Source organism: Salvelinus sp. IW2-2015, linkage group LG13, assembly GCF_002910315.2.
Source record: "Salvelinus sp. IW2-2015 linkage group LG13, ASM291031v2, whole genome shotgun sequence".
NCBI lineage: Eukaryota > Metazoa > Chordata > Actinopteri > Salmoniformes > Salmonidae > Salvelinus > Salvelinus sp. IW2-2015.
In genome coordinates, this window is record NC_036853.1 from 11,321,502 (window position 1) to 11,334,435 (window position 12,934).

Sequence of the window (12,934 nt, forward strand, 5' to 3'; positions counted from 1 at the left end):
TGTGTGTGTGTGTGTGTGTGTGTGTGTGTGTGTGTGTGTGTGTGAGACTGTGGTAACAGCTGTTCAGGTGCAGGCTGGATGAAGTTTGTGAGGAGAGCTTCCCAGCGCTGCTATATTACAGGGCACCCCAAATGACAGAGTGCTTTTGTCCAGGCCTTTGAAAACCCTGTCACATTCCCTTCTGACGCACAAACCAACAACAAAGGAGCCTTCTTGTTGTGGAATGGATTGGGAAAAAGCACATACCAAAACCTGTGTGGGAAAACTAGGCTGCCTGCGCCAAGTTTACAGTAGATTATCAAAGGACCGGATCCATATTTAGACCTTCCTCTCATTGTTTGTGTATGTCTGGTTAGGAAATAAGCACCCACATTGGAAATACGGGAAAAGATATCATGCTTTTACCCTAACCGTACAGTACGTGGTCTGTGTAACATTGGCTTGTTGTGATTGTGTTGTGTCTGTTCACACAGTGGAATCCACCACGGAGGACAGAGAGAACGCAACAGGCGAGGAACCTGAGCAAACTCCTGTGCCTATACACACAGGTAAATACAGTGCATGGTAAAACACACACCTCTCTTTTCCCCTCTATACCCCCGCTCTAACACCTATCTTCCCATCTCTCATTGGACGCCAGCTGTTCCCGGCTGCAGGAGTATGTATGTGAGGAGTGTGTATGTATGTGTGTGTGTGTGTGTGTGTGAGTGCCAGTCAAAGGCAAGGGCTGGAGAGTTCACCTCTGAGTGAAGCTGGCGTTGACGTGCAGGCATGTGAGGAGGTTCATGCACTGCTCTGCTCCGTTCCCACTCTGAGACACTGTATACAAGTCTGACAGATGAAGACCAGACCTCTAGTGCCCACTGTAAATATGTCTATCTGCATACATCCATGGATCTGTATTGTATGAGGGATTGGAGATTACTCCAGCTCAGACTACACACATGCAACACTCTGAGAACATCCACATACAGACTGCCTCCAATAGTTTGCTATAACCTATACCCACTGTAAGGTTCACCACCATGCATTGGCTTCTTCTTGCTTGTCTGGATATATACAAATAAGTATAAAGAGTTTGATCGCAGTTGTAAATGAGAACTTGTTCTCAACTGGCCTACCTGGTTAAATAAAGATGAAATAAAAAATACATTTAAAAATCAGTGTTGTAGGCCTCCCGGGTGGCGCAGTGGTCTAGGGCACTGCATCGCAGCGCTAGCTGCGCCACCAGAGACTCTGGGTTCGCGCCCAGGCTCTGTCGCAGCCGTCCGCGACCGGGAGGTCCGTGGGGCGACGCACAATTGGCCTAGCGTCGTCCGGGTTAGGGAGGGTTTGGCCGGTAGGGATATCCTTGTCTCATCGCGCACCAGCGACTCCTGTGGCGGGCCGGGCGCAGTGCGCGCTAACCAAGGGAGCCGGGTGCACGGTGTTTCCTCCGACACATTGGTGCAGCTGGCTTCAGGGTTGGAGGCGCGCTGTGTTAAGAAGCAGTGCGGCTTGGTTGGGTTGTGTTTCGGAGGACGCATGGCTTTCGACCTTCGTCTCTCCCGAGCCCGTACGGGAGTTGTAGCGATGAGACAAGATAGTAATTACTAGCAATTGGACACCACGAAAATTGGGGAGAAAAAGGGGTAAAATTAAAATAAAAAAAATAAAAATCAGTGTTGTAGAAGAGTTGGAGGTGTATATGAAAGAGTCACTGCCCTCCCTGTCCTCCATGTCTGATCAGTCTGTCTGCCTGCAGTGTGCTGGGGGCTGTTGGGACTTGCCCCAGCCGTCTGCAGGAGCGTAGAGGAGAGGAGGAAGTAGAGCACTGACGCCTCAGCAGATCACGTCGACAGGCTACTGTCACATTCTGATAAACAGGAGGATAGGCTTTCCTTAGGGGGGATAGTTTTGCTTGAAGGGGATATTTGTTGCTCCACCACAGGGTTCACTTAGATGTCATGATTAAATAACTTGCTGTTACAGAACTCCCGGTAAGATGTATCACTCTTTATGTTGGTTTGTAGCAGGAGTCGTGGCTGTGGTAGGGTAGGCTCACGTCGATGCGTGTGTACTTCCGTGCGTGTGTGTATTTGATGTGGCCTATGCCTGCGCTGACTTGCTCCCTGCCTGCAGCTCACAGTAGCTGTAATGGAGTTCCACAAAGGTCAAAGGTCTCCTCAGTACAAACACTGATGCTTCACAGTGGAAAAGACCTCACCACAGGAATGCCATTAAAACTGGACTGCGGTACACACATACAGAAAACATGTATCATACCAGATTATTACACTCAATGAACAGCTGTGTAATTCTGAGCTAATAAATGTTGTTGAGCTGAGCTCCACTGAGCATTAGGTTAGGTAGATTGTGATGGATGTGATTTTGTGTGCCAAGAATCTGACAGCATTCTCAACAGCTTTAGTAAAAACATTGAGGCTTTGGAATCAGTTTCTCTGTGGACATGTCCCTTAGTGGTGAAATGGCATCAGAGCTGAGGGCATGATTAATTCAACAAAACACACTTGTTTTGATGAAAATAAATGGAGTGTATTGTGTGTATTAATCTGCAATGTATGATTTCCAAAAGGAGCAGTGTGCATGCAGTGCTTTACATGAGGCTGAACATTAGGACATAGTGACCCCTACTGGTCACCTTGTACAATTAACTATTTTGGTAGATACTCTCAGTGGAAACATATTGTTATGCCCCTTGACTTTTCAGCCAATGTTAGTGTTCTCATAAAAATAATTGTGAACAATTGTCTCATCTTATTTCTAAGGATATTTCTCACCATCCCACCTGCCCTCTTCCTCTCTCGCGTGTCTCTCTGTCCCTCCCATTCACTCTCCATCTTTCTCTGTCACTCATTCTCCATCTCTCTCTGTCACTCTCTCTCTCTCTGTCACTCTCTCTCTCTGTCCCTCTTTCTTGTGCTGTAGTTGAGGAAGAGCAGGGTTCCATGGCTGAGGTGTCCTACTACTCCTATGAGTATGACCCAGAGCCCTTCCCTGCAGAGGGAGAGGACCATTTGGAGCTGGAGGCAGGGGAGCAGGGGGGAGAGCAGGAGAGTCCATCAGATATCCAGTTACCCACACTGGACACAAAGGACCCCCCTGAGCGATGGTACGGCCCTCTGACCTCTCTGTCTCTATGAACAACAACACTGAGTTTGAACCACAGGAGGCTGCTGAGGGAAGAGTGGCTAGTAATAATGTTCAGAACGGTGCTAATGGAATGGCATCAATCACCTGTTTGTTGTATTTGATACTATTCCATTGATTCCGCCCCAATCGTTACCACGAGCCCATTCTCCCCAATTAAGTTGCCACCAACCTCCTGTGGTTTGAACCATTAACACTGTGGTAATGTGGATAGGGCTTGAAATTAACTCAACTGTGACTTTGTACCTTCAAACCTGTTTCAGTCTATTTCCTCAGTAATAACAAAGTGTATTCAGATACCTCTACATCAAAGATAGCATATCTGTACCTATCTATCCGATTGCAATGAAGAACCTTATCAGAGATCTTATTCAGTGTCCTGTTCTCCACTCCTCCACAGAAACTGCCCCTGACGGCATCACCAGCCAGATCTCCAAATTGTACATTGTTTGTGAATATGTTAGTGAGTGGAGAGAGAAGGAAGAGTGGGGACTGCAGCCTGAAAGGAAGCAAAGTGTGTGTGTGTGTGTGTGTGTGTGTGTGTGTGTGTGTGTGTGTGTGTGTGTGTGTGTGTGTGTGTGTGTGTGTGTGTGTGTTACTAAGCTAGTCCCCCTCTAGCCCTCTTTGTTTTTCTCTCTTGTATAACTCCTATTCACCAGTGGACACCATAGCGTCTTTGATATTCACTGTAGTGCCTTATTGTTTTTCTGTAATCTCTAGATTGAATAATCAAATATTTATGTTTGTAATTACACCTGAGTTAAAACAAATGTTTTGTTGTTTTTTCTATCTGTGGTATTTATTTGTAGCTAGTGCTTTTGTTTTATTTGTTCCAATGCCGCCCCCTATTGCCTTCTTGTCCTGTCACCTACACCAATGTCTTAATTTAATTCATCAAAAATAACAAGATGTGATGCACCTATTATTCTTATTCGGAGGAAGCCTTAGCTCAAACACTGAGGTGTACAGTTGATATCTTTATATACTTATTTGGTGTTTAACCTGCTAAAGATCGAGACTGCATTTCTGTACCCTTAAACTGGAGGATAAGATAAGCTCAATTATTCTAGATATTTTACCAAGCTAGCAATATCTCCACATAATAAGTCATATTTAGATATAGCTGTCACCTTACTGTTGAACACACAGGGATTTGATTGTACAGTGCATAAGCTATTTTGTTTTGTTACATTTTGACTCTTGATAGCCTAAAACAAGAATAAAGGTTTGGAATTACTGTACATTTACCATATTTAAGCCAGTGTAACCCCATATCCATTTCCAATACAATTGCTTTTGAAAAATAATAAACTTTGTATACAATCCATGTCTCTGTTTGCAGTTAACTTTTCATGCTACTATCTCTCCCCGGGTAGCAGTAACTCTATTCCCTATATGTATAGCCTATATGTTACATAGGAAACGAGGAGCAGACCTGGTGATTAAGGAGTTGTGTTGGTCCATTTCCTTTGCAACTGTAGTTTAGCCTGAGGAGAATTTCCTGTCATCCTGTAAGCAATGAGCTGTGTTATTGTCAAACACTGTGGCCCTTCAGAATGCACTCTGTGACTGTGACCCCTGGCATGGCTGTGTGCAGCGGGGCTAACATGTGTGTTTGTCCCTGTTAACGACTCACTCAGGTTACCTAAACAGCAGCCAGGAGAGAGTTAGAGCCTGTAAATGTTTAATGTTTGTTTTCGGCAGACCATGGTTAAGGCACTTGTCAACATTGTCAGTTACCGTATAGCTTCTGGCAACTTTCAGTGTGTTCTTCTGCTGCTGTTTTAAAATGACTACGTTCCAAACAGCCCATGGATGTGTCGTTTCAATGTAGAGGTTATTGAGAGGGCAATGAGTCCTATGATCAAACTACAGGAGTGGTGGTGGAAAACTGTCAGATAACGTGTCTTACATGTCTTATGATATGCATAGTCTTTCTCACTTTCAGTGTATTATCATATACTGCACTATGTCAAGAAAGAGAATATTTGTTCACTCCATGGCTTTGCTGGTCTCTGTAAGGGACACTGTTAGTTCTGATATACAGTGTGAATGGGATCTGTACAGTATGAGTGGAAGATCTGTTGTATGATTGTGGAAGGTACTGTAGGGACAGAGAGAGAACACTCGCTTCGCTGATCGAGCGATGCGGGAGACCTGGTTGCTGAGACTGAATATCCTGGAACGTCTCCCTGGCAACTGCATGCATGGTTGAAGTGTGATATTCTGCCTCCACGCTGCGATGAACAGAGAGTGAAAAGAGAAAGGAGGGAGAGGGGATCTTGGTTTCATGGATTGCTCTGTGGAGATATTGTTACATTAGAGTGAATCCAAGTAATGACATGGTTTCTAAGCACCAGCGGATTGAGCTCCTCTGGCTGAGCTGCTATTTAACTGGCTGAGATGATGCACTAGTTGGACACAGTTGGTGTGAGATCAAACATTTGGTCCTTTAAAGGGCCTTTCTAACCAAGAGGCTAAATGTTTATGGTATTTATGGGTCTTTGATGGTAGTGGTTCTTATTTTGGAGTGTGTAACTGCGCAGGCTGTTAAGGTATGCATGACTGAATAGGCGAACTCCAAACTGAATTTCACTCAGGACTTGGGAGATGATGGATGGATAAAGGAGGGTCATGCAGCTGAGTGGAGAGCTTGCCTCCATCTGACACAGAAGATCACCTCTACCACACGGAGGAGAGAGGAACCTGCTGGCTATGATTCATTGCTGGAGCCTGTTTGTGTCCACATTTACAGTAGTATGCTTCCTACCTGTGTTTTTGTACATACTGTATTGTCAAATTCCCTCTTATTATTGATTGAATTGAGCAGTTTGTGTAATGATTTGGAGGATGTTTTTGTAGGACGACTTGTAGGACTATACATTTATTTGACCATGGGGGAAGAGGTGAAAAAGCGCCCCATCATTGCTGGCAGAGAGAAAGGTGAGCTTCCTGAATGGAACAACCTTTGCGGTACTTATTCAATACAGATAGATCACTCATCTATTCTGAATTGAGTAAATGTAACATGTAAACGTAACATGTCTAGCTAATAATTGAATGCATTATCCTGTCAGAGAGGGAACACTGACTGGAGGAGTTGATTATTTCTCAGAGCTTGGACTTGCCAGAACTCGCAGTAGTAACTTTGCTTGTGCAGTGTGCACAGGCATCTGAAAATGTGAATGCTGATGTAATATCAAATCAAAATGACAAATGACATGCACCAAATACATCTGGTGTAGACTTTCAATGAACATTGCATTTACGAATGCATTTCACAACAATGCAGTAAAAAAAAAAAAGCTAAATAAGGCAATAGTACCACATAAAATAACGTGAAAGTGTGTGTGTTGGAGTGTCATGTGTAATGTGTTGGTAGAGTGTGCATAGAGCTAGTAGAGAGTTGCGCAACACAAAAAATTTAACTTTCCAAAAAGTCATTTCCAGGTGTATCTTAGTGTACTCTCTGCCACACTGTCTCTGGCTGTGAATCAGCTTTGGATGACCTAGCATGTCTAATTTGCACCAGCCAGATGTACAGTGGGGCAAAAAAGATTTAGTCAGCACCAATTGTGCAAGTTCTCCCACTTAAAAAGATGAGAGAGGCTGTAATTGTTCATCATAGGTACACTTAACTATGACAGACAAAATGAGAAGAAAAATCCGGGAAATCACATTGTAGGATTTTAATTTTATTTGCAAATTATGGTGGAAAATAAGTATTTGGTCAATAACAAAAGTTTCTCATACTTTGTTATATACCCTTTGTTGGCTGGGCAAGAGTCAAACGTTTTCTGTAAGTCTTCACAAGGTTTTCACACCACTGTTGCTGGTTATTTGGCCCATTCTCCATGCAGATCTCCTCTAGAGCAGGTGATGTTTTGGGGCTGTTGGACCACTGGACTTTCAACTCCCTCCAAAGATTTTCTATGGGGTTTGAGTCTGGGACTAGGACTCCAGGACCTTGAAATGCTTCTTACGAAGCCACTCTTCGTTCGCGGTGGTGTGTTTGGGACTTGTCATGCTGACAGACCCAGCACGTTTCATCTTCAATGCCCTTGCTGATGAGGAGGTTTTCACTCAAAATCTCACGATACATGGCCCCATTCATTCTTTCCTTTACACGGATCAGTCGTCCTGGTCCCTTTGCAGAAAAACAGCCCAAAGCATGATGTTTCCCCCCATGCTTCACAGTAGTAGTATGGTGTTCTTTGGATGCAACTCAGCATTCTTTGTCCTCCAAACACGCGAGTTGAGTTTTTACCAAAAAGTTAATTTTGGTTTCATCTGACCATATGACATTCTCCAATCTTCTTCTGGATCATCCAAATGTCTCTAGCAAACTTCAGCGGCCTGGACATGTACTGGCTTAAGCAAGGGGACACGTCTGCACTGCAGACTTGAGTCCTCGGGGCGTAGTGTGTTACTGATGGTAGGCTTTGTTACTTTGGTCCCAGCTCTCTGCAGGTCATTCAATAGGTCCCCGTGTGGTTCTGGGATTTTTGCTCCACCTTCTTGTGTCATTTTGACCCACGGGTGAGATCTTGCGTGGAGCCCCAGATCGAGGGAGATTATCAGTGGTCTTGTATGTCTTCATTTCCTAATAATTGCTCCCACAGGTGATTTCTTCAAACCAAGCTGCTTACCTATTGCAGATTCAGTCTTCCAGCCTGTGCAGGTCTACACTTTTTTCTGGTGTCCTTTGACAGCTCTTTGTCTGGCCATAGTGGAGTTTGTGGTGTGACTGTTTGAGGTTGTGGACAGGTGTCTTTATTACTGATAACAAGTTCAAACAGTGCTTAATACAGGTAACGAGTGGGGACAGAGGAGCCTCTTAAAGAAGTTACAGGTCTGTGAGAGCCAGAAATCTTGCTTGTTTGTAGGTGACCAAATACTTATTTTCCCCATAATTTGCAAATAAATTCAAAAAAATCCTACATGTGATTTTCTGGATTTTTTTGCTTCTATTTTGTCTGTCATAGTTGAAGTGTACCTATGATGAAAATTACAGGCCTCATCTTTTTAAGTGGGAGAACTTGCACAATTGGTGGCTGACTAAATACTTTTTTGCCCCACTGTAAATATGTCGTTTATATCCTCAGGCACGTCTTTATGAACCTTTTCAGCTTATTCATCACTACACCATAATGTATATAATGTAATATGTGTGAAGTAGACCAAATCATTTCATGCGCACACACAGGTCCTCAACCTATTGTGTAAAATATCTACCCCACAGGGCCTGGACCGGGGCGTTACGCTCTGCCACCAACTATTGGTTTCATCGGCCATGACTTCACCAAGCCAACCAACCCTGCTTACTCCTTCCACGGCAGAATGAGCAACAACTGTGAGTGCTACAGCAGTCACTAAAGAGCACCCAAGATTTGAACATGACACACTACTCTAATAGTCAATGGAAAAGTACCTCAACTATTATTAGTTGATCATGAAAGGGAATATTGAATGTTGTAATGTAACTGTAAAGCCACTGGGGGGAAACAACACCACAAATACCTGTCACTAGTTGTAAACGTTGTGAACCCTGTTACTACAGTACAGTATACAACTTATCAGCCAAATGTGACACTGTCCTTAGGATACTGGCAAACTTACTTCAGTAGGGAAAGGGGGATACCTAGTCAGTTGTACAAATGAATGCATTCAACTGAAATGTGTCTTCCGTATTTAACCCAACCGATCTGAATCAGAGAGGTGCGGGGGGCTGCCATAATCGACATCCATGTTTTTAGCGCCCGGGGAACAGTGGGTTAACTGCCTTGCTCAGATTTTGACCTCGTCAGCTCTGGGATTCGATCCATCAGTTACTGGCCCAACGCTCTAACCAGTATTGTATGTCCGTTATTTATTTGATAGTTTCTCTTGTTTGGTTGTGCAGTGTACGGTGTTGACTCCAGTCCTGGGCCTCAGTATTACATTGATGCAAAAATCACCCGTTTCGGCAGGGATGGCAACCCCGCATACTCCATGTTGGGCAGAGTGAGAGGATCATCAAGTAAGTACCCACCAACTTCAGGTAAATACACTTTCAATTCAGAGCTGATCATGTTTTAATGTTCCTATAAAGTCATATTAAAATATAACTGCGTTTTTATTTGTCAAATACCAAAAGCTCATTACTAGTTGTGAAAATGTTGATTTTCTTAAGAGATGTTAATTACATAAGGACCTTGTTGCGTGTGGCAGTTTGTAAGCCACTTTCAGCAGTATGGCAACAAGATACAGCTGGATGTGACAGCTCAAGCCTTTCCTTCTGTTGTCAGCCGTTGCAACTGAATTTCATGAACACTCCACAAATATGCATACACTCTAAATTGACAATGAATCTACTGCATTCCACTTATGAATCTTGCTTGTTCACATAAGGCCAAAGCTAAATACAGCTTTCTCACTAGCAGGGCTTTTCCAGACTCCTGGACCTGGGGCATACAGCCCTGAGAATGCTCCTCCATGCAACACCCAGCGCAGACCCCCATCCTACACTATGGGCTCCCGCACTCGCTACCGTACCATCGACTCAGTGCCTGCCCCCAACAAGTACTGTCTCCCTGCTCTCATGGGCCCCCAGGTTCCCACCAAGCCAGCCAGTGCCAGCTACACCATGTCAAGGCACTGCAAATTAGGGGGTCCCTCAGAAGACCTGTCCAAGACCCCAGGCCCTGGTAGATACAACAGTACAGATCCAAGTGTCTACCTGCCCAGGCAACCAGCTTTCTCCATGCTAGGTCGCCATGGCTTTCCCAACGATGCCACTCTGAAGCCTGGCCCTGGAACTCATAATCCTGAGAAGGTGACTGTCCACAAGCCCCGGGCTCCTGCCTTCTCTCTGGGCATCAGACACTCTGAGTTTGTCACCCCACTGGTGGTCAATGTAGCTGACTGAAAAGCACTTCTCACAACTATGTTCCTCTGTCATATGGGACTAGGTTGGATTCATCTGCAAAACAAAGAACTTGAGATGACAATAGAGAACCATTTCTACTGCTGTGCTGGCTTAATATTAAATATGAAATGAAAGACATTTAGATACAGAACATATACAAACTTACACACAGAAAGTAAAGCAATATATTTTATTTACGTTCTGTCCAGCAACAACAGTGTTGTTTAATATTAACAGAAATGTGACTATTCAGTCCAAATGTATACTGTCTGATACAAATATATATATACACATACATAGAGGAAAGCAGACAAAATAAAAACATTTTCAGAACATGCAAAATTATTTATTTTGAATAAAATATTCCACATTCAAGAAAGAAAACTCAATTTGACCACGGTTCATTAATACAACATATTGACAAGTAAGTAAACATCAATAAAAGTGTAGCAAGTGTTATTCAAGCTCTGTAAAGTCTAATGAATGAGAAATTCCATATCCATATTGTTGCCATGTACCAATAAAAGCAAAACTGCTTATCATCTGGTAGTGGGGGCCGAGCCTTCCAACACTCAGTCTGCCTCTATCATACCTCCAACATTTTGGGGAGGGAGTTAAAAAAAAACTTAAAGGGTCTATTCTATACACCAAAACACATGGAGAGATGTACATCTTGTTTAGTAAACAAAGACCATACAATTCAACTAAGGTGGCTTTCAGGGACGTGAAGATGATTTCCACTCAATCCTTTGGAAGAGGTCTTCGGAAAAGCAATATATGCGGCTCTAGAAGTAAAACAAAAAGTAGCTAATTCAGTACTGACTTCAAGCTAGTAGAGATCGCTATTATTTTCAAACATGCAGATGGCATAACAATGGCCTTACATCTGTAGGGATATGATCAGGACAACATTGAAGATTGGGGAAAAGAGGTCATTGGTGTGGTGCAAAGTCATGTAATAGGAAATACAATATATGGCCTAGAATAGAAAGCTAATTTAAATTATGTATGAAAGAGGATGTCAGAAAAGCAGGAATTCCTGATGTATCTTCTCAAAACCAGTCATGAGAAGACTTGAGACATAAGTAAAAGCTTTAGAAAATATGTTTCTTGTATGAAACGTCAGTCCTTGGTAATGTAAGAAATTGTATAAGATACTGGTAACTTGTTTTAACCACTTCTCAACATAAGCTATTCTTGGCACAACATGCACCCATCCCCTCTACTTTGTCAGACCCACACACACATCCCCTCCCCCATGAATAGGGCCTGTGAAAACAAACGCACATGCAGGATGCCTTTGGATGTGAATAGGACAAAGAACTGTGTGAAAAGCCAATGGAATGTCGACATCAGGCCGAACAGGACTACCTACGACCCAGATCGACCAATCGGAAGGCCAGACGACAAGATCAACCTACTTTGCTTGTTGTCTATATAATCTGTATGTACTGCTTAGAGGGGCTCTCTTCTCCGACGATTTCATAAGAATCTGACAGAAAGGGGCCGTGCACGGCTTTGCCTAATATCTTTACACTTGAATAAACCTGCCTTATTATAAAATTATCCACCTCGTCCTATGTCTCCACTTGGTCTCCTGTCTCAAGTAAAACGAATTATCAACAGTAACTAACGTTATATGTTAAGTGAGACTGGATTGCTAACTTTCGGTCAATAGCTCACCTGGCTTGTGGATCATGTAGTGGATCCAGCCCTGGCTCTGCTGCACCCCCAGACCCCTCCATTCATCTTCTGTCATCAAGTGAGAGGTGGGCACCAGCTTTGATAACTGTTTCGGGAGCATAACATGCCTGTGTAGGAAAGGGACATTGAATTCACCCAATTAACGTAGCTATCTAGTCAACGTCACTAACTAGAAAGTACTTTACTCGTAGATGTAACGTTAGCTAGCTAGCACCAGTAGGCCATATAACTTTGAACATGTTGTGGCAACACCAGCCGATAGTATTAACTTACGTTAGCGGTCGTTAACCAAGTCACATGATACAGTTCGCTAGCCCACTAAACAAATGAATCATACAGCCTTCAGTTGCCAGCCAATAAATATAATAACAGTATCAATATTATTTTGCCAAATACAGTATTATGGCTAAAGCTAACGTTGGCTAGTTAACCAACCAGGGGAGTTGGGTGAACTTGCTTTCCGTAGCAAAGCAAGTTAACCAATGTTAGCTAGTAAGCAAGCATGTTAACAGTATTACAGTACAGTAGTAGCTAACGTTACAACTTCAACCTAACTTACCTGTACTCAAATGCTTCATCTGTGTACTTGTCAGAGTAGTAAATTTGTTTCTTCGACATGTTTAATCGAACAGAAGTATATAACACAATATTCTGGATAAGTTTTCGTATTCTCAGATAGCTGTACGTTTTGATAAGCGAAAGCTGGCTAGATTTTTATAAACACAAAGCAAATTGTCATCTGCAGTGTGTCGGCAAATTTTAAACTCAAACCGTCCCTCTCTTAGCCGGGATTGGTGAGGCCGCGCGTGGGCAAAACAAACTAAATGCGTGGCGCCCCGCCCCCACCTTCTGACTTTGACAGCTGTACACATGGTGAGTTATTTCTACAATATTAGACTTTAGATTTTTCCATTGGTTTGCTCGTCGAGTTAATGTCAATGACCATTTGTCGTCCTTCTTTCGTCCTACAATCATGAATATTCGTTATTCGTTCTCAAATGCCTGAATGTAATAAAACATAGTATATAGCCCTAATCTAAGGGATTCGTCGTGCAATGTAATTATGTGTACGAGCACAAAAGTCCACATCTGTAATTTTAGTCACGTCCGAATCTGCCATGGAAGCATTTTTTTGCATGGCAGGAGAGCAACAATTCCAGCTAGAATAACCTA

At 43.2% G+C, this 12,934-nt stretch overlaps 3 protein-coding genes across 3 annotated transcripts in view; 2 read left to right on the plus strand and 1 right to left on the minus strand.

Annotated features, from left to right (window-relative positions):
* cpamd8 (C3 and PZP like alpha-2-macroglobulin domain containing 8) overlaps positions 1-4,473 on the plus strand; it is a 55,732-nt gene extending 51,259 nt beyond the window's left edge. Inside the window, exons 41-43 of the mRNA XM_023998636.2 lie at positions 474-548; positions 2,929-3,112; positions 3,551-4,473. Coding sequence (XP_023854404.1) covers positions 474-548; positions 2,929-3,112; position 3,551 — 260 coding nt within the window. The 3' untranslated portion in view covers positions 3,552-4,473. The remainder of the gene's footprint in view (positions 1-473; positions 549-2,928; positions 3,113-3,550) is intronic.
* A 1,255-nt stretch (positions 4,474-5,728) lies between these two features.
* cimap1d (CIMAP1 family member D) lies at positions 5,729-11,623 on the plus strand. The gene is made up of 5 exons (XM_023998975.2): positions 5,729-5,907; positions 6,013-6,093; positions 8,393-8,503; positions 9,053-9,169; positions 9,570-11,623. The coding sequence occupies exons 2-5, from the start codon at positions 6,045-6,047 to the stop codon at positions 10,055-10,057; spliced, it is 765 nt and encodes a 254-aa protein (XP_023854743.1). The 5' UTR covers positions 5,729-5,907; positions 6,013-6,044; the 3' UTR covers positions 10,058-11,623.
* Positions 10,234-12,564, minus strand: cks2 (CDC28 protein kinase regulatory subunit 2). The gene is made up of 3 exons (XM_023998976.2): positions 12,321-12,564; positions 11,741-11,868; positions 10,234-10,842 (listed from the first exon to the last, which is right to left on the minus strand). The coding sequence occupies exons 1-3, from the start codon at positions 12,377-12,379 to the stop codon at positions 10,799-10,801; spliced, it is 231 nt and encodes a 76-aa protein (XP_023854744.1). The 5' UTR covers positions 12,380-12,564; the 3' UTR covers positions 10,234-10,798.
* Between the last annotated feature and the right edge of the window lie 370 nt (positions 12,565-12,934).